This window comes from Podarcis vaucheri (genome assembly GCF_965113315.1).
Source record: "Podarcis vaucheri genome assembly, chromosome: 13".
NCBI classification, from domain to species: Eukaryota; Metazoa; Chordata; class Lepidosauria; order Squamata; family Lacertidae; genus Podarcis; species Podarcis vaucheri.
The window spans coordinates 30003505-30024733 of NC_138751.1; the positions used below are offsets into that span (position 1 = coordinate 30003505).

Below are 21229 nucleotides of genomic sequence, written 5' to 3' on the forward strand. Positions count from 1 at the left end.
CACATCAATGGCACGAGAGGCAGCAATTAATAGATAGGAGTCAGAAGGCCCATGAGCCTGGCTGAGGCTTGTTTGTCTTTGTTATTTTTACTAGATTTATGTACCACTTGATTGTAATAAAACCTCAAAGTGGTTTACAAAGAGAATAAAACAAAATGATGATCAGTTTAAAGCCTGTTAAAAATAATAATTTAAAACATTCAACACATAATTAGCATCAACAAAAAGCTTTTTAGAAAAACAGATTAAAAACTCATGTCAACATTCTACATGTTTGGATAGGTTTGCCTAAATAAACATTTGTTTTAGCAAGTGCCAAAAAGAGAATAGTGAAGGCACCTGCCTGATGCCCATAGGCAGCGAGTTCCAAAGTTCTCAAAGATCAGTTTCTTACAAATGTGGAACGAGTATTATGTGACACTCATAACAGTGCTAATTCTGCAGATCGAAGCAGTCAATTGGGCCTGTATGGGTAAGGCGATCTCGCAGGTAAACTGGTCCCTAGCTACTGTCTTCCTGCCTGCCTCTTGAGAACTGTAGACCAGAGTCAAAGCTCACACCAAGGAACTGGGAATCCGCAGTACAAAATGACATTATTATCTCATGCTTTGGACTTGACTTCCTGCTGTCTGGCAAAATATAATAATTTTAATAATAATAATAGGCTACCACTGGGCTCACTGAGGTAACGTATATGCAACCCGGCAAAAGGAATGCAATACCATTTCAATTAGTTAGTTGTCACATTTCATTTTAGATAAGCGGGTTTGGCTAGGCGGCCTTGATTTTTATGGGGCAGTGTTCACTTTACATGGCAGACATATGTGCTGCTAGCCAATTACATTTTCTCTGCTTATCATTTGAAAGGGAGAGCGACATCCCTAATTGCACTGGAGCAAATATTGTTTTGTTGTTGTTTTTAAGAAGAGTGCTGCAAAACCTGTTGGAAGAACTATGCCGTTTTCCAAAAGCGATGTTGATTTATTTTTATATATTTTTTGCTACAACCACGAGGACAAGAAACATATTCTTTAAAAAGCACAAATGCCCTGCAGTGTATTGAGAGTATGGGCTCATTGCAAAGCCAAAACTGCTGCATTTACTCCGTGCTAAATGGAAACTGTGTGTAGTAGGTTGACAGTCATATAACCCAACCAAAAGAGGCCAATCACACCCTTCTCCCCCTCTTAGTTTATGAATGCCAAACTAGGCCTGAGATGAGCTGTAGGGCTGCTATACATCCAGATTTTCCCAAACATTATCGGGATTTCAAAGGCAGAATTGACATCTGGGGGGAATTTTGGAAAGGCAAGTCAATTGAAAAATCACTGAGGTTTTTTGGACAATTTGGGGGTGTCCTGGTTTTTACTTTTTGAAATATGGCAAACCTAGATGAGCAGATCTTGAAATCACGTAGAAAATAGGAGACAGGAGATATTTGGCTTAAGGGGCAGAAGTGCAGACCCTGTCCCCAAGCACTTTCCTCCCAGCTTGGGAATAAGTTCTGGAAGTGGGCTTAACTGAGAGAAAAAACACTTTGAGAAAAAGGGGGGGATATAAGTCATGGGTCTTAAATCAGAACAGTTCCACAGTGTCCACATCTGTGTGATTGTGGCAGGCCATGGCTTAAACCCCTGGGATCAGCTGCCATTGTGGTGGGAGACAGGAGGTGGAGAGAGATTCACTGTAGATGCCCACATAATCTGATGCAGCCACACCCAATCTCATGCCTTCCAGTTGTTGTTTATTAGGGGGCTACAGCTCCCATCTAGACAGCATCTTAAAAAACCTAGATAGCATCTTAAAAAGCAGAGACATCACATTGACGACAAAGGTCCGTATAGTTAAAGCTTTGGTTTTCCCAATAGTGATGTATGGAAGTGAGAGATGGACCATAAAGAAGGCTGAATGCCAAAGAATTGATGCTTTTGAATTATGGTGCTGGAGGAGACTCTTGAGAGTCCCATGAAGATCAAACCTATCCATTCTGAAGGAAATCAGTCCTGAGTGCTCACTGGAAGGACAGATCCTGAAGCTGAGGCTCCAATACTTTGGCCACCTTATGAGAAGAGAAGACTCCCTGGAAAAGACACTGATGTTGGGAAAGATGGAAGGCACAAGGAGAAGGGGACGACAGAGGACGAGATGGTTGGACAGTGTTCTCGAAGCTACCAGCATGAGTTTGACCAAACTGCAGGAGGAAGTGGAAGACAGGAGTGCCTAGCGTGCTCTGGTCCATGGGGTCACGAAGAGTCGGACATGACTAAACAACAACAACAGCTCCCATCAGCAGCACTGGCTGCGGCTGATGGGAGTTGTAGTCCGAAACATCTGGGGATCTTCAGGTTGGGGACGGCTGGTCTGCTGCACACCACTACACCTTCCTCCTCCCTACCCGCAACTTGGCAAGGGGTTTAATCGCCCTGTAGCTGAGCCAGAAAACCCCGTCTCCTGATGTTTCAGCTGTCCCTGGCAGAATCCTAGACATCTTATTCCTAGCTTGGCCCATCACTGCCTTCGTTTCCTAGGTTTTATGCTCTGCCGCAAGTGTTGCAAGGAGTCCAGAAACCATGTTTATTTCATGTTCAGCAGCCACAGTGAGATTTGGAAAGAGGCTGGGAAGAGGCAGGAAGCAGGAATGTCCTCAACTCCTTTCTCCTCCTTGGTCACAAATGTCCTGTTGCCTTCCCAAAGCTCTTTGCCTCCCAAACGTTAATCTGCAAAGACAGAAACCCCAAAATCTAACAGCCATTTGGGATCGGTCTGGAAAACAGTCGCTGTTTTCAAACTTGGGTCAGTTTGTCAGTCACTTTTGCAACCTGCTTTCGAAAGCAACAATAGTATATTTGTTTCCAAATGGCCATTGCCTTGACCCAGCCCGTGGGGAGCATAGGGAGAATTTGGACTTAGAATCAAACCAAAATAAATAAAACCACAGCAGCTTGATTGGCATCAAAAAAATGTCGTGAGAACAGCAAATGTTGACAATGGTTAGAATCAGTGGTGGGTAGTTCTGGAGCACAGTATCTTAGTCCTTCAGTATTTGGAGCAGGAGGAAACAGCAGCTGAGTATCCTTGTCAAAGGTAGTTGTCATCCACCTCCCCACAGTTACTAGAAGGGAACGCTGTGGACTCTCCCAGCTTTTTTAGGGAACAACAAACAGGAACAACACTAGCTTAGATCACAGGAAAGTCTCTCTACCTGCCCCGAGTTTAACCTTGCAGGCAATCAGAATACATTCCCAAACTTACCTGTGTATCCGAGCTTTCAAGTTGTAGTTTACAAAAGTGGTACCGTTAATTGTCAGCTTCCTTTGATGATATGGTGGCACATATTGGAATGTTTTTGCAAGGACCCCTGAGAAGAGGTTGCAATATATGTTTGCATGCAGATGCTGCTTGCAGGGTATTTTTCACTGAGGGCCCAACCTTCCTTATTAACTAGGACAGGCGTAGGCAAACTGCGGCCCTCCAGATGTTTGGGACTATAATCCCCATCATCCCTAGCTATCAGGACCAGTGGTCAGGGATGATAGGAATTGTAAAAAAATAACTTACAGAAATGCATTACGTTAGAGGAAACGGCATGCGAAACTCCGTACATTCGGAGGATTGTGCACTGAAATGGTGACACTTTGCGGGCAGGGGAGGCATTTAGAAAACAAATTTGTGCATTGATGTGCAAATGTGTTGAATATTGGGGAAAATAAGAATCTGAAGGAGACCAAAAATGGCAGATTCATCCACCCCTACCTGAGAGGCACCCCGCCCCCTGTAAATCTAAGTGTATAGAAGCCCCTCCCCATTCCATCCTTTTTTATTTAGCTCTATTTTGGTGGATGCCATGGTTAGAGTAAATAAAACGGACCGTGTAGATCTGACAAGCCTGAGGTCTCTCCTTCAGGAGGCTACATTCCAGCCATGCAAAAAACAATAAGAAGTTTCTATCCACTCAAACATGCACACACCTCCTTCCTCTGTCCAGGCAAGCAAGAGAGATTGGTTCTCAAGGACACATTCCAGAGAAGCAAACACTCTTGAGAAGGCTGTGAGGTTGGCCTGGGAAGAGGCCTGAGGTTCAGAATACGCTCCTTCTGGCCCTGAGGCTCAATTGCCCTAGAACGTTCAAAACTAGCTCTTACACAGAAATAAGTTGTTTTGTTTTTTTCCCTTTTAATTGCAAGCCACCGCAACTTAAAAATACTAGTAATCAGACAGGCTTAGAGATTATTAATTATTGCTACTATTTTTATTATTGCTATTACTTTTTAAGGCGGGAATAGTGAAGCATTTCACTACTGAGCGATAAACAATGGAAGCGAACTTACCTTTTTGTTGATAAAGGCCGACAGAAACGCGCACTTTCTGGCTCTGCGAATGAGCGAAAACAGTCCCGAGGGCCATTACATAACAGTTCTGCTTCTTGCACCCCATGATTCTGCCGTGCCGGGGGTGGGGGGGTTCAAAGTACCATTCCCCCTGCAGGCTCCCTGCTCACCCAGCGATTCGCTGCCTTCAGGGGTTTAAGGCCAGCAGCGTAGTTTCTCTCTCCTGGAACTTGGCTGCTTCCCACCCCCTGGTGCTTCCCCATCTATGAGCATCCTGCCCCATGTCCTCGGGTAACCCGGGTCCCAGCCTTGCTCTTAGCAGCCCATTGCAGGAGGGTCTAATTCCCCAATGGGGGGGGGAGGTCACTTGAGGACACAGCCGGGGCCTCCCTGCCTTTTCTTTCTCCTTTCTCCTTCCCCATTCTTTCCCCCTTCTGGGGAGGCCGGCGGGGACCTCTCGGCCGCTGTTGTTTCTATGCCGCCTTTGATGTTACAGCGCTGGCAACTTGCCAGAGAGAAGCTGCAGGTTTCCTTACAAGAGTGCTGTGCATGCAGACTGGCGGGGGTTGGGTTGGGGGGGTGGCCTGGCTAGAGGCGGTGGTGGCAGCGGCGGCCAGAGAGAAGGGGAAAAGAAATATGTGCGAAGAAGAAGTGGGCCGTATGCAGGGAAGAGGAGGGGCATCACCGCTTCTTAACCTCTTTTTAACCTCTGCGTGGAGTAAAGGAGGCGAGATTCCAGGCAGCGGAAGATAACACATGTGTGGCTTGGGAAAACTGAGGCAGCATTTCTGCCCACCCCCCACCCCCGTTTATGTTTTTGCCATTTCCTTGCTTTGATCAACTCTCTGTCCATCTCCCCTTTTGTGACACAGTTTCTGCCATCCCTCCAATGTCCACCCTAACCTCCTTTTATCACGTTTCTGTTCCTCTCGAGGAAGGAAGTCAGCGTGCTACAGTGGAACCTCGGTTGCCGAACGTAAACCATTTTGGAAGACCGTTCGACGACCGAAAACGTTAAGACAACCTAGGCACAATTGCCCATCGGCAAAATCCATTGAAAAAAATGGAGAAATGTGCCTCACAGCTTCCAAAAACGGTTCAAAAACGGAAGCATTCACTTGTCGGTGTTCGGGTTCCAAATTGTTTGGCTTTCGAAGTGTTTGACAACCGAGGTTCCACTGTAATCGCTATACAGTGGTACCTTGGGTTACATACGCTTCAGGTTACATACGCTTCAGGTTACAGACTCTGCTAACACAGAAATAGTACCTCAGGTTAAGAACTTTGCTTCAGGATGAGAACAGAAATTGTGCTCCGGTGGCGCGGTGGCAGCGGGAGGCCCCATTAGCTAAAGTGGTGCTTCAGGTTAAGAACAGTTTCAGGTTAAGAACGGACGTCTGGAACGAATTAAGTACTTAACCCGAGGTACCACTGTATTGAGGTGTTTGAGGGCACGGCTATTCCTGGCTGCCTTGGAGCCCCAGGCGCCCAGGGCTGGGACTGGCGGCTGGTTCCAAGTGCCCCATGTTTCTTAAGATACACTCTGCACACGCTCAGAGGCGTTATTTCACTCCCGGTGCTGAAAGCAGGCTCTGGAGCCAAACATTGGAGCGGCCAGGTCTTGAGCCAGGAAGATTAGCTCCGAGAAGGGTGAGGTTGTTCTGGTTGGAGCACCAGACCCCCCCCATCCGCTCCCCACCGCCACTCCCTTGAACCGAGGCACCTTCCTAGAGTGGGTGGGGAAGGCAGAGAAAATGTCCATGTTTGCCTGACTTTTGTTTAAATATATACCGAGTGGTGGTGTTCGTCACCCTGCGCTTTTTTGAAAAGGGGAGAAAAGAAAAGGAGAAAATGTCTGGAGATGCAAACCGGTTGGGGCCACTTGAAACCAGTTTGGCAGCTCTCCTTCCCACCCCCCACCCCAGTCCTCCCAGCCCAGTTCCCTCTAGCCTTAGAGGGTGTGGGTGTGTTTTCGAACTGCCAATCTATAAATGCAGAACAGGAGCTGCAGCACAACCTGGTGTTGGAGGTTCTGCTGCTGTTGTAGACGTAGGCCTAAATATTTTCCTCCTCTGTAGCATGCAAGCAGACGGGGCTGCTTCTGAAATTGGTTGCTAGATGAGGCAGTGACTCTTACTGTAGGTTTCCCCCCCCCTTTTCTCTCCCACCTTCCTTCAACGTGTCATACACTGTTCTTCTGTTTTATCTTCACAACAACCCTGTGAGGCAGAGTATGCTGAGAAACCGTGGCTGGCCCAACAACGTCACTCAGAAAGCTTTGTGGCTATGTGGAGATCTGAACCTGGGTCTCGCCAGGCCAACCCCACGCTGTCTAGCCCAGGAACAGGGAACTCATGGCTCTCCAGATGTTCCTGGACTACAGCTCCCATCTTTCCTCACCCACTGACCATGCTGGCTGGGCCTGGTGGGAGTTGGAGTCCGTCAGCATATTGAAGGCTGCAGGTTCTCCATCCTTGCCCTCATTGTTACATCGCTCTGGTGGTTGTTCAGTTGACCCTCCGTGCTTCAAGGCAGGTTACCTCTGAATACCAGACCCTGAGGACAGAAAACAGGGGACATCTGCTATGTCCATCATGGGCTTCGCAAGAACTGTGTGGGCGCAGTCCCAGATTGACGTTCCAATCAGTTCACATGGCTGAGCTGGAAGGCCTGTATTCAGATTCTGGCTCGGTCCTAGAGTCCCTGCCATGGCAGCCTTGAGCAGATCCTTGCTTCTCAGCACCAGAGAAGAATAAGCCGGTGTGATTTCCTCTTCAACCACCAATAATAATGTTACAAGAATTAGAGAAACCTTCCTGTTAAGCCACCAGCTTCCATGGTAAAAGGCTGCCCTGGTTTGCCACGTACCACTCCCTCTGGGCTTACGGTATATGTCACAAATGGAGAGCAGGTATACTTCAGAAAGTTAGTCAATGGGGAAGCAGCTCTGGGCTCAAGCAAGTGAGCCAAGCTGCATGCTAGGGCTAAGGAAGCATCTCGCCGATTCAGCTTGGTGAATATTCGTAGAGCAACATACGAGGACGATCCGTTGCATCCTGTCTTTTAGCAAAAGAAATCTGACAAGTCTTCCAGTGGGGAAAATTCCCCGCTTTCTCCCACTGTTTCCTTCTCTAACTTCTAATAATAATAATAATAATAATAATAATAATAATAATCCATAGCATTTATATTGTGCTTTATGGCGTCTCAGTAACACAGCAACACTTTAAGGTGGGCTGCTGCTGCTGTGGTTGTGGTTGTTCCTAAACTGCAGAACATTGTCTGATGGTGAGAAATAGTGGCTTGCATTGTGGCAACATCTGAGTTCATAGCAGAGGCCAAATTTGAATCTGAGACTTCCTGGTTCACAGCTTGCACTGTTTATCAGCCACAAGGGATGTAAGAAGGCAGCAATTGGTATCCACCAGCGCTGTTTTCCATTCTGCTGCACTTCAGTTTCTGCCAAGAGCTATGTTATTTGTCTCGCTGTCTGCTATTTAACGTAACTTATACAACCATCACAACTATTTACATAACTTCTACAACTTATATTTATTTCAGTGTAAACGACACATCGAAACAATGTAAAAAAAAGTGCAATTGATTACGTATCATTTGCAGACTTAAAAACAAACAACAATGTGAACAAATTGTGATAGCGCTCGCTTGACTGATTTCCATTCCTGACCAGAGGCGAACACACGAAAGTTCCGCTTTCTTTTCCATTTTTGTTGCAATTTTCTGACACCCCCAGCAGCTACTCTACAATTAACTCTAAAGAGTAGCATACAAGAAATGTGATGCACAGACTCAAGTACTACAACCTGCAATTCTCTGTCTTCAGTCTTCAAAAAGGATTGTATTTCTAGCCCTCATGGAAAACTTGTGGGGCAGCCCCCAGCTCCAGTTCCAATGATGCAGAGGTGACATGGAGGACAGCTGATCTCTATTATTACTTTTTATTGGGGGGGGGGAGAGAATCCATTAGAGGTCAAACATTAATGAGGAAAAAGGCACTCTGTATATGCTCAAAGGCAGTGTCTGAAAAGCTTTGGTGCCTGTTTCTTCCCCATGGCTGCTACTTCAAGTTGTATAATGTAGCAGTGCTCAAACCTTTTCCTTCTTCCATTTGTCCTTCCCAGTACAGTGGTACCTCGGGTTTAGAACTTAATTCGTTCTGGAGGTCCGTTCTTAACCTGGTTCTTAACCTGAAGCACCACTTTAGCTAATGGGGCCTCCCGCTGCCGCCGCGCAATTTCTGTTCTCATCCTGAGGTAAAGTTCTTAACCTGAAGCACTATTTCTGGGTTAGCGGAGTGTGTAACCTGAAGCGCATGTAACCTGAAGCGTATGTAACCCGAGGTACCACTGTACTTGAGTCTTTACCAGATTATTGTGCAGTGGAGGTGCAGAAAAAACAACAACCCCCAGTTAATCCTGCATGACTTGGAGTGAAATAATCAGGAACTTTGGGTGGGTGGTGGGTTAGAATTTCCACAACCCATACACTAAAGTAGGATCGTGGTTGGGATCTTTTTATTATTGTTATTACTGCGTTGTGTTCCGAAGTCGAAAGAGATAGGAAGAGCCTGCACATTAAAAAAGTGAATTTTTTAAAAAGTGAACCGTTTCTCCCATGTGTTGTTGTTTTTTTGTCTCCTCAGCGTTCCACCGCCACGTTTCGCCCCAGAATGCTTCCCGCTCACCGACACTGAAGGAGGCGCAGATGGGGCCTGCCTCCTAACTCCGGTTCACGGCCCCCTCCCAAATCCCAAATCCCAAACCCGCATCTGTCGTGGCGACCGCGGAGCGTCGCCTCTGGGGGCGGAGCCCACCTTGGTCTCTCCTTATTGGTTCTGGATGGAATTGCGGTGAATGGAACAGAAGCCCAGCACGGTGGAGTGCCTGTCGGAGCCAGAGGACACCCGGTAAGGGCACACCCACCCAGTAGGGATCCTAGCGCACCGCGCACTGCAGATTTTGGGGAGTTCTGCTTGCGTATACCCCAACCGCAACTGGTTGTTTCAGAGGACACCATTAAAAAAACCTTTCATTCTCTCCATTTCCGTCCACACAGTAACAGCGAGTTCGCTATTAGAAGAAGCAATAGAGTGTGTGCAGCTCAGAGGGATTTTTGGTGGTGCCCAGTATCTGAATCTTTTATTTCTGAATCCATACCATGCAAGCAGCAAATGTGGAACTGAGTGTCTGGATGTGGAATTCAGGATCATGTGTTTCTTGTTGGCCTTCCCTTTAAAAAAAGAAAAGAAAAAGCTTGAAATGGAAGAACAACTTTCTACCGCCCACACCCCCGGCCGCCATTTTTCATCTCTTAGTCAGGGTTGTAACCAATGATAGAGTAGACCCATTGAAATTAGTGGACAATGACCGACTTGGGTCGCTTGTTTTATTTACGGCATTTATTTATTTGTTGGATTTGTACGCCACTTTTTCCTACAAGCTGCCCAAGGTGGCATACATGATTCTCTCACTCCTCTTTTAAACCCTGCATCAACCCTGCGAAGTCGGTTAGGTTGAGAGGCGGTGACTGGCCCAAGTCAGCTTCATGGCTGCGTGGAGATTTGAATCCTTGTCTCTCTGGTCCTAGAGCGACGCTCTAGCCACCATGTCACACTGGCTCTTTAATTACCGTACTTTTCCATCTATAAGATGCCCTCGTGTATAAGACTATCTCTATTTTTGGGGTCTCAGTTTTAAGAAAATGGGGGGAGATGGCTCAGAGTTGAGCTTTTTTTGCAGAGGATTGCCCAGAGTTGTTGAGCTTTTTTGTGGGGGGGGGGGAATTGCCAATATTCACGCACCCGCACTCGTCACAAAATCCTCCTTTCTGTCCCATCTTCGGAAGAAGCTGCAAATCACATGCCCAACTGCCAGAGCATCAGCCAATCAACATGCACAATAGCCACTGACAGACACAGCAGCAACCAGTCAAACGTCCATCCTATTCACTACCCATGTATAAGAAAACACCCACTTTTTAGCGTGATTTTTAAAGAAGAAAACATAGTCTTATAGATGGAAAAGTATGGTAAATTCATCTCAGTGGGTCTGCTTAGAGCATGACTAGCATTGGACTATGTCTTGGTCCTCCATCTTGGCGGACTGAATGCATTCTCATATTTTTAAGGAGTGTCAGCCTGATACACTGGATCAAGCAAGGCAGATTTGACCATAAATCTCAGGCTTGCCTATTGTTTGCATCTTTGGGTGGCAGGCTGCATTCCATGTTAATTTCCAAGCACTGCAGGGCACACTGATCAGGAAGCTTCTAGCACATCACTAGGAAGCCATAAATTAAAGGCTGCTGAACCAAAAGCCGCTACCTGCCAAGGAGTCTGCTCCCTGTCTCCTCTGGGCATTTTGCTCCTCTGTTCTTGCCTCCTTTCAATCAGCCTCCATTAGGGGTGAGTAATTCTGCCCTGTAGCTCTGTGGTGTATGGTTGGATCATTCAACTTCTTCGACTGTGGAAACGCAGAAGAAGTACCGTATTTTTTGCTCTGTAGGACGCACTTTTTCCGCTCCAAAAATGAAGGGAGAAAGTGTGTGCGTCCTATGGAGCGAATGCAGGCTTTTGCTGAAGCCTGGAGAGCGAGAGGAGTCAGTGCGCACCAACCCCTCTCGCATTCCAGGCTTCAGGCAGCTATCTGCAAGCCTGCAGAGCCCAGTGGGAACTCCCGCCGGGCTCCGCAGGCTTGCGGATAGCTGCCTGAAGCCTGCAGCCCGAAGCTGCACACCCCGGGCTTCAGGCAGCTATCCGCAAGCCTTCGGAGCCCGGCGGGAGTTCCCGCCGGGCTCCCAAAACTTGCGGATAGCAGCCTGCTGTCCCCGAAGCCAAAACAGTGAGAAGGGGCGCTGCGCAGCCCTCTGTCTCGCTGTTCCAGCTTCGGGATGGCTGCGCAAAGCCTCCGCAGGGCGGCGGGGTGAAGGCACCCCGCCGCGCTGCAGAGGCTACAAAGGATGTCCCCGAAGCCTCAAGCCTTTGGAGTGCAGCTGCGCTCCAAAGGCTTCAGGGATCTTTGAGGCTGGCGGTGGGTGAAAGCTGCGCTTCCCCCCACCGCCAGCCTCACAAGCTCGGGGGGCAGCGGCATGGCCTGCTCTTGAATGCACCTTGTTTTTGAGGGGGAGAACAAGAAAAAAAAATTTTTTTTCCTATTCTCCCCCTTCTATGGTCCGGTGCGTCCTATGGTCTGGTGCGTCCAATAGAGTGAAAAATACGGTATATTGCTTACTGGGAAGCTACCCATTGCATCTCTGTATGAGTCAGCATTGGAAACTCAAATATATACCATAAGCTAATTGCCAGTGGCACCTTAAACCTAGGTTATAGTCGCCACAGTGAAATGTCTAGGCTCCTTCTCCCCCCACAAAGGAATTTATAGCTGCTTCTGTTTTATTTGTTGTTATTTTCATTTCTATGTCGCTTTATATTTTAAAGAAAAAGTCTCAAAGTGTTTTACAACTTGTTTAAAACAATAAATAAAACAATCCAGAATAAAACAAATTCAAGCTTCAAGGGCAATACAAGGGCAATTTCAGATCCTTCTCTAAGTGACATTTTGCTTTCCCCATATTAATCTACCTACCGTATTTATTCAGATGCAGCGTGCACCTTTTTTTTTGGCCAAATAACGTTGCTAAAATTAGGGTGTGCATTAGATTTGATAGCGCATTTACACTCTCCACCGAATACTTTTTCGGTTTCGAGGTTTTGAAAATTGAGGTGTGCATTAGATTCAATGGCGCATTAGATTCGCATAAATACGGTACATAATTTATAGAGCTGCCCCATAGCAGAAGTACTCTAGGAAGCCAGTGCAGTGTAGTGGTTAGAGCATGGGTAGGCAAAGTAAGGCCCGGGGGCCGGATCCTGCCCAATCGCCTTCTAAATCCGACCCACAGACGGTCCAGGAATCAGCATGTTTTTACATGAGTAGAATGTGTCCTTTTATTTCAAACGCATCTCTGCGTTATTTGTGGGGCATAGGAATTCGTTCATTCCGCCGCCCCCCCCCCAAAAAAATATAGTCCAGCTCCCCACAAGGTCCGAGGGACAGTGGACCGGTCCCCAGCTGAAAAAGTCTGCTGACCCCTGGGTTAGAGTGTTGGACTTGGACCTGGGAGATCAGGGTTCAAATCCCCACTCAGTCATGAAGCTCCCTGGGTGACCTTGGGCCAGTCACTGCCTCTTAGCTTCTTAACCTACCTCAAAGGGTTGTTGTATGGATTAACTGAGGGGGGGGATGAACCATGTACTCCTTGGAGAAAAAGGTGGGATATAAATGCACTGAATAAGCTCTTCTGCTTACTTGCTTAAGAGAGCTGGAGGGCCCAGCCAGATGGAGATTTCAGTTGCCAACCTGGCATCCAGAGATCTCCACGTGGTCGCAATTGGACCTGCGCCAGGCACAAAACACACCTGGCTAATTTCTATCTCTGTGTACTGGGCTTGCCTCCTTCCAGTCAAGAAGCACCCTTCAAAAGAGTAACTCACACAGAAATGGGGCGAGTGGAGAATCTGTAACTCTTACATGGTCCTAAAGTGAAGTTCGTTATTTTTTTTAAATGTAAAGGTGATTCCAGACTGTCACTCTCCTTGGGTGGGATTCTGCCACATCCCAGCAAACATTGTTTGTGCAGTTAGAGCTGATTGGGGCGGTCTTTCAAGAAACCTGTTCCTCCAAAAGAGCGGACATTTGGGGATACGGAAAAAGAGGGGAAATTGCACTGGAAAGTGTAGGGCAACAAATCAGAAGCGACCTAAGTGAAAGGCATCATCTTTCCTGAATTTCAAGTATGGTTTGAAGTATCAGAAGTTTATTGCTGCAGTTGCATGTTCCTTCGAGTCCCTTTTTTTTTTTTTACTGTTAATATAAATCTGCTTTTCTGAGAAGTAGTTTGGTGTTTTGCATTTAATCTGGTAAGTAAATCAGGAGAAGCATTTCCATGAAAGCTCATTAGGGTAGAGGCGGAGCGGCTTTTGAACCTGCGTTCTCCTTTGATGCATGAGCCAAATAACCTATATGTCAAATCCCAGGGCTCCATAGCTATGGAGCTAGGGGTGTGCTATGCTGTGGGTGGGTGCCAGCCGCTGGTTGGGGCTGCCTGAGATCCCAGCCACGGGTGTGAATGAGGGTGCAAAAATGTGCAGCAGGCTCCAGAATAAGATTTGCACTGTGCATTTATGGTGTTGGCAAGGGGAGTCTGTATTCATAGAATTGTAGAAGGGGTCATGAAGGTCCTCTAGTCCAAGCCCCTGCAATGCAGGAATCTCTTTGCCCAACATGGGGTTCAAAACCACAAGTAATACATAGGTGTAAAATGGATCTGTCCCACTAAATAAAAGATAAGAAGGAAATGAAGATCCGAAAGCCCAGGTGAATAAAAAACAGATAGCGATGGCTCCAGGAGTGCCAGCTCAAGTAGAGCACTCTGTAAATGGGGTGCCACCACTGAGAAGGCCCATTCTCTGGTTGCCGCCCTCCGCACCTCCCTTGAGGAGGGCATGCAGAGAAGTGCCTCAGATGCTGAATGCAGGGTCTTGGTGGTTTCACGGGGGGAGAGGCAGTCCTTGAGGTCTTGGCATCCTGAGCCACATAAGGCTTTATAAGCCCAAACCTGAACTTTGAATTGGGCCCAGAAACTAATTAGTAACCACCGCCATCAGGCCAGGATTGGTATTAATGTGTGCAGACTGCCTTGCCCCAGTGAGCAGCCTAGTTGCTGAATTCTGCATAAGCTCCTGTTTCTAAACTGTCTTCAAAGGCATCTCCATGCATAAAGCATTGCAGGAATCTAACCTAGAAGCTACCCGTCAAGTGCCTTTGGGTGCTTGCAAGCAGGGCACAGCGGGGCTGGGCCCTCTGCTATGGTTTCTCCCCATCTTCTTGCACTCAGAGGTGTATTACCGTTGTATGCACAGGTTCCATTTGGCTACTGTGGCTAATAGCCCATGTAACTCACAGTGTTGTTGCCTCGGTCAGCTTACTCTCCCCATTGAGGCTACTGTGCAGGGTTATTGCTTCGAGCTTTGTGTGATGAAAAGTGTCGCAATTTGGAGAGATGCTGGGAGCCTTCAGACCCCCATAACCTCTCTCAGGATGCAATAAATCAGAGGGTTGCATTTGGACATGGAAGACCCAAGTTCAGCCACTGCGTATCTTTCAGCCTGTCTCTGCCTCATCTACCTTGCAGGGTGGTTGTTGTGACAATGGAAGGGTATAAATGGGGTACAGAACCCAGGTGTCCTAGATCTCATCTTTCCTTCCTCTCTGCACCCTATTCGTCAATAGCTCAGTTGGTAGAGCACGAGACTCTTAATCTTAGGGTGGTGAGTTCGAGCCCCACATTGGGCAAAAGATCCCTGCATTGCAAGGGGGTTGGGCTAGATGACCCTCGTGATCCCTTACAACTCTACGATTCTGTGATCTACAAAATGAAGTAGTGCAGCCCTGTGTTTATTATGGACTTTGCTGATATTATCTTGCAAGTGGGTAGACCGATTTTAATCCTTAGCATTTGCATTTTGCACTTTGTAGGGTTTCAAAGAATTGTTTCCTTTTCTTTCTACCCTGCAATGTAGGCCAGTATTACTTATCTCCGTTTTAATACAGATTAGGGGAGAGGGCGGAAGAAGAGAGAATGGCTTTTCCTAAGGCCACCTGGTGATTTCAGAGCAGAGGCGAAGCTGGAATCAGACAGTTCCTGGGGAGAGGGCGGACGTGCTTTGCCTGCAGACAAGCCCAGGTTCCATCCCTCGCAGACTCCAGTAAAGAGTTTCAAGCAGCAGGTAGATGAGGAAAGAGCTGTACATGAAACACGGATGGCCCACTGCCTGCCAGAGTTGACACTAGTGGGCTGGATAGATAAACATACTTGTCTGGTATAAGGCATCTTCTTCCTATGTTCAGCTCAGTCTGTGAACCACTGTGCTCTCATAGATGCAAATATAATTAAGCTGCATAATTTAACATGCAGAGGCATTCCTTGATATAGAACAGAGAGAGAGAGAATACGCTTGGGAGCTTGATGTCCTACTCAGTCTCCTACCAGAACAGCTGTGATTTTTATCTCTTTCCCACAGTGCTGGTGCTGCTGCGAGAGTCGCAGTCCTAGGAAGGGCTCGCCTCTATGTGTGCCAGGCCGCAAGCCCATCCTGTTTACCCCTTCCATCTGTGGCATACGGAAGGGCCAAGGGGAGAGGGTGGGGGTCAGGATAATGGGCCCATTCTCCGACACTGGCACTGGCTGGGCCCTAATGGGCCCCACAACTCAGCAGGTGCCTTTTTTGCCAGCGAGACTGTCTGCCTGCCTGCCTGCCCGTCAGCCAGCTGTGCTGCTGCCTCTGTTTGCCCAGACTTTCCTGGCACGTAGCGCTGGCAGCCAGAACAGCCGTGCAGGGTGGGGGTGGGGGTGGGAAACCAAATTATGTAGGAAATAATCTCCCCTCCACCACCACCACCACCTTCCACCTGTCCCCAAGCATTGCGGCTGCCTTTTTGTCCATGCAGCCGCAATATCCTTCTGCACGTGTGTGAAGTGTTTTTATTGCCTTTGCCCCTCCCCACAAGGTTTCCACCATTCCCTGTTGTATAAATGGGCAGGGGAAATAATGACTGTGCCACAGGCCAAGCAGGGAGTCAGTGGCAGAGTGGAGTCCGTCCTTAAAACCAGCCTTCTCCCCAGCACCTTTTACAGTGAGTCTGGAGAAAAACAAGTGGTGTTGAGGAGGGTGGGAGGAGCAAGCGGGGGGAGGGGTGTCTGCACCCCAAATCAGCCCCACATCTGGACTCTGTGATGCCCTCCAAACATCACCCTCTAATGGACTAGCTAGGCCGTTCCCGTCTCCTTCGTCCCTCTTTTTGATGGGAACGCAGCCTGCTAGCCGCTTGCTACCAATCCCAGACTTCAAATATTTGCTGCTTGCCCTCCTGGAGGCTGACACTAGGCCTGCCAGAACTGCAAGGGGAGAAGGGTACGTCCAACACACTGCAGTGGCTCAGCGGGTAAACTGAGCCAAGGCAGGAAAATAGGAGGCTGAAAAGGACTTCATTGAAACCATTATTATTATTATTATTATTATTATTATTATTATTATTATTATTAATGATTTTTCAGATTTCTTACCCTGCCCTTCACTACGCGCTCCCAGGGTAAGATGTAATCATTTTAAAAACACAACATTAAAATAAATTACAGCCAAGAGAATAGGGTGGGCACTAAAATATATTGGGTGTTGAAAGCTAGGGTAATTTGAGATGCTTTCAGTATATGTCGAAACCTACGTAATGAAGGCACCAGGTGAACATCTTTGAGCAGAGCAAATGGCCCACTTCTGCCCTCGCCTCCCCTGCAAATAAAGGGTGGAGAAGAAGTGAATCTGGGCCTGTTTTGGAAAAACTCAAAAGTCACACCACACAGGGGCGCTTCCTTGCAGATGTTGAGTTTTCCAGTTGTAGCGTTTACATAGGTATGGGATTAGGGGCTAGCAAGGAATGTGCAGGATCCTTGTGGCAAGGAAACCACATCAATGCAGTTCAAGCCCTGGTGCTAGGAAGGCATGCTGGTGAGTGCAAACTCCCACCTCCCACCCCAAGCGCGCGCGCACACACACACACACACACACCCTGAAAGCCACAGTGAGCCATCAGCCGAGGGAAGTTACACACCGCAGAAAAGATGGCTGAAGTGTAAAAAAGAGCTTTAGATTTCTCAAGGAAGCAAGCCAAGCCGCAACTGAGGAGAAATATGAAAACCACCCTGGGTCGCAAGTCAGTTTGTTCTGGAGGGAAATCCCTTCCTGATGCCAACTTTCATAATGCCTCAAATTCAAGTAAAACCCTGTTTATGGAATCCTCCACAAGGCAATTTTATTTTTAGGGAAGGTAGTGGAATCATTCCCAGACCACAGTGTTACTGATTCCTCTTGCCCTGCTTCCCTCCCCCCACCCAACCCCAAAGCAAAGGGCATTGTAGAGTAGCTAAGAGGGTAAGTTGGGAATTCTCCAGTTTTTAACTCTGCCATAAACTAGAAACAGAAAGCCACTGGCCTTATCAACCTCAGCTCCCCATGTGCAGCAGCACAATGATAACAGCACTGGTCTACCTTACAGGCTCGTTGTAAGGTCACCGAGCCAAATGCCTGTGCTAGTGCTGCATAAATACGAAGCATTTTGCTTGTTACTATTATTAGCCATTAGCATCATTATTTTGCTGCAGGTAAAGGGCCTTGTAGGTAGCTGCAGAGAGGATTCCTTAACAGGTGTATGCCAGGAAATGCAAACTCCACGAAAGGCATCTGCAGTCCAAACAGTGCTTCAAACAGCTTCTTCATTCCCTTCCCACCCCAGGGTTGGGAAATTTGGCTCCCGCCAAGCGCCAGGGGGGAAAACATCACTTCTAGTCCTTTGAGATGCTTCTGCCTTTTTCCCGGCAGTAATCCTGATTTTGTGTTGCAAGATCATCTGCCGCAACACGCTCGCACCTGTACATGCACTTGTATCATTACACAAGCAGTGGTGGTGATGTGTGGAAAGGAGCTGGTGGGGTTTTTTGGGGTTGTTGGGGTTTTTTACGTGCCCTCATGCACACTCTTATGGCCATTTTACGGGAGGGACACTTCTGTGTGTGGAAGTCTAGATGCGGCAGACACGATGCGGTTCTGGGGAAACTCTTCATGTTTGTGGCCTATGCAGTGCAGGCTTGGCAGCCTTCCCTCTGCAAGGAGAGAAGTGTCATCCTGCTAGGGTCCGGGCTGTAAAAGCTCCCTTATCTTTTCTCCGCTGTACAAACACCCCTTTGGCAAAAAATTAAAATAAATGCTGTTGTTCAGGTGTGATGATCACACCTGGCCACATGGTGGCAGACTTGCTCCATAATGTACCCCAGGCAAACCCATTCAGAGAGCAAAGGGTAAAGGGCATTGGAGGTGGGATGGTAGGCAGGACTTGGGACAGACGTGGTTGCAGCTGCAGCACAGAGCAACCAGCAATTAAGAGGAGAGTTTGAGATTGATATGTAATCACCAGCCCAGCAAGGAAGGGGTTGGCAGACCAGCGGTGTATGGGCATGTGCCATCGAAGTTGTAAATGGCCAAGCACGGTTTCGATCGAAGCCAGTAATCCGCCTCTGGATGCGTAGCTTTAAAGCACAGTGCCCAACTCCAAAGGATTCTGGGCAGTTAAGGGAATTGTAACGCTGTGCAGGGTAAAACTACAGCACCCAGAATTCTTTGAGGGGAGGGAATGTGCTTTGAATGTGCGCCGAAGGTATAGTGTGTATGCAACCCTTATCTCTGGATTGTAGGCCTCAGACCAGCCACACAAAAACCAGAGGTTTCAACATTGACACCTCTGCATCCAGTCCAGCAAGAGGCATTATTGCAGGTCAGAGACAGGGAAAAGACCTGAACAAGGGTGTGGAGTTGGGCCAATTGGAGGTGTGTGGCCTGGGAACAGTCCCACAGGCCAGATAGAGAGGCCTGCATTTGACCAGTGTACCTGAGATTATCCACTCCTGCTTTACACAGATGGAAGCACATTCTGTCACCCTCAAAGGATTCTGGGCAATGTAGTTTGCTCAGCGTTTTTGGGAATTGTAACTCTGTGGACTACAGTGCCCAGAATTCTCTGAGGGAAGAAAGGCACTTTGAATGCGCTTTCAAGGTATCTTGTGAAGCGGGGTGGAGTGCGTTTTTCCTGCGCCTCGTCTCGTCTCCATGTGTCTTGATAAACCGTGTGTGCAGTATTGGGGGGGTGCTTTGTTCACATAGGAAGAACCTCATTGGGCCCCATAAGGATGCCCGGACTCCGATCTCTCCTGGCCCCGGATTGGGAGCTGGGTGAGCCTTGGGGCACGGCCCTTGCCACAGGACATGCCGCCGGCACAACCTTCTGATATTGCCACGGGCCCCCAGGGCAGGCAAGTTTGTTCTCACAGCTTTGCTTGCCGCTCCTGTCGTAAGCAAATAGCGAAGCTCCTCCACCTGGGATGGGAAGGAGAATGTGACTGGGCGGCTCTGTGGTTTTGCTTGCCCCACAGAGATGGGGCAGAACCTTTGTTCCCTAGTCTCATGTGGGAGGTAGGAACGATTGTGACGGATAAGGTATGGTTTTGTCACCCCGCTCCTTGAGCAACCACTTTTCCGCTCGCTCGCTCACGTGCACGTACACCTCATTTAGAAAGTACCGGTATGTGCTCGCCAGAGCCCAGGTATGTGTGGCTGACCTCTGCCGCCTTTTTCTCGTGTTGCTTATGTGGTTGGTCTTTGGATTAGCTATGCATGCTGCTGCGAATCTTTGGGAGCAGAGACGACTGCAAAAATGTGTCGCTGGCTGCAGGAATCAACTTCCTGAAAATCTCCGACCTCGTTGCGAATCAGGTTCCTGGCCCTCATGATTGTGAAGTCTAGGGTGTGGGTCTGAAGGGGTATGGTGTAAGATTGCTAGCCCTCACACTGACAGGGTCATTTCTCTCCCCCCTCCTCCTTGTGGGTGGAGCCAATGGACGTCGACCACACTGCCACCTGCTGCAAAGAGTTAGTGCTGCATCCTAGTGTAATCAGCAAATCTCTCACCCCCCCAAAAAAAAAAAAATCTGCATGGCTCTGAGAGTTTAGGAAATCGGGGATTGGATTTGTTCTCTCTTTGTGTGTCTGTTTAAAGATGAAGGGTACTAATGCTTCACCAGGAAATCCGCCTGATCCCTGTTCACACCAAGGCCTATGCTTAAACAAGGGTTACAGGAGCTGAAACCTCCCTGGAATTCCTGGCTTCTAAAATGATCCTGTGCAGGCTGGAATGGCTCTGGTTCTTCCAGGTGATGAGGGAATTGCACTCTGCAGGGTGGCTACTCCTTTTCTGTTCTGTGCCACAAATGATTAACAATGGGAAGGTGTGCCGGTAGAAGATATATTGAGGGATAGAACCTTACTTTTGCAAGGGTTGGGGTAGCATGTGTTTACCAGAAATTCCAAAATGTTTTGAAAGTACTCTGTACTTGCCTGTTCATGCCCTGTTGACTGTGAGAGGGTGATTGTCAGCTACAGCGGTTGGAGGAGCAAGGGCCAGGAATCTTGGGTTCTCTAGCTCCGTAGAAAACAGGAGGGACAGCTGATTCACTGGTTATACATTATGTACAGGGGAGGAGGCTTGGCCACGTAGAAAAGAAGTCACTTCCCAACACACATACTTGAGAGGCACGTTCTCCTTGGGTCCATAGCATGGATGTATTGGCTATTTAATTTGCCGTATTTTGCTCAAAATTAATGTGGGTTCATTGGTTAACTTTTTGCCCTCTGTCTGCACATGCATACTTTTTTGCTGCATGAATTTATTTACTTACTTAGTGTATTTAAATTTCCTTAAAGGCTTCCCCCAAGGAGTCCTGGGAACTGTAGTCTATCAAGGGTGCTGAGAACTTCTGTTATTATCATTACCATCATTGTATTAAATTTATTACCCTCCCCCTAAGGCCCCAGGGCAGACTACAGCATTAAAACGCAACATTACAATGGCCAGACGAATAGCCTTCCTAATGTTTACCCTGGATGGGGGGGTAAGCTGGAGATAGCTGCCAAGTTTCTCCAACACGCAACGAGGACTCGTGAACGTTACACAACAGTGTTTTAATTGTTCAAGGCAGATTTTGCTGGTTTTATTGTATTGAACCTTTCGAAATTTTGCCCATATGTCAATAAAAGGTTTGAAAACATGACAACACAATATAAAAAACAGTCTGAATCAACTTAAGATGGGCTCCCCAAAATATACAGGGCAGAGAGGAGGTCCTTAAAGTACAGATTCCAGAAATCTTGAAGTGGGCAAAGCCATTACTGTTATAATGGCATTGGAGCACTTTGAAATGTGTGGTGCAGCCGCGCGGCC

At 47.8% G+C, this 21229-nt stretch overlaps 1 protein-coding gene across 1 annotated transcript in view; it reads left to right on the plus strand.

Moving 5' to 3' along the window:
- The window catches only part of THRA (thyroid hormone receptor alpha), a 120510-nt gene that overhangs the window by 63971 nt on the left and 35310 nt on the right, over positions 1 to 21229 (plus strand). Inside the window, exon 2 of the mRNA XM_082197368.1 lies at positions 8992 to 9255. Within this exon, the coding sequence (XP_082053494.1) occupies positions 9203 to 9255 (53 nt within the window). The 5' untranslated portion in view covers positions 8992 to 9202. The remainder of the gene's footprint in view (positions 1 to 8991; positions 9256 to 21229) is intronic.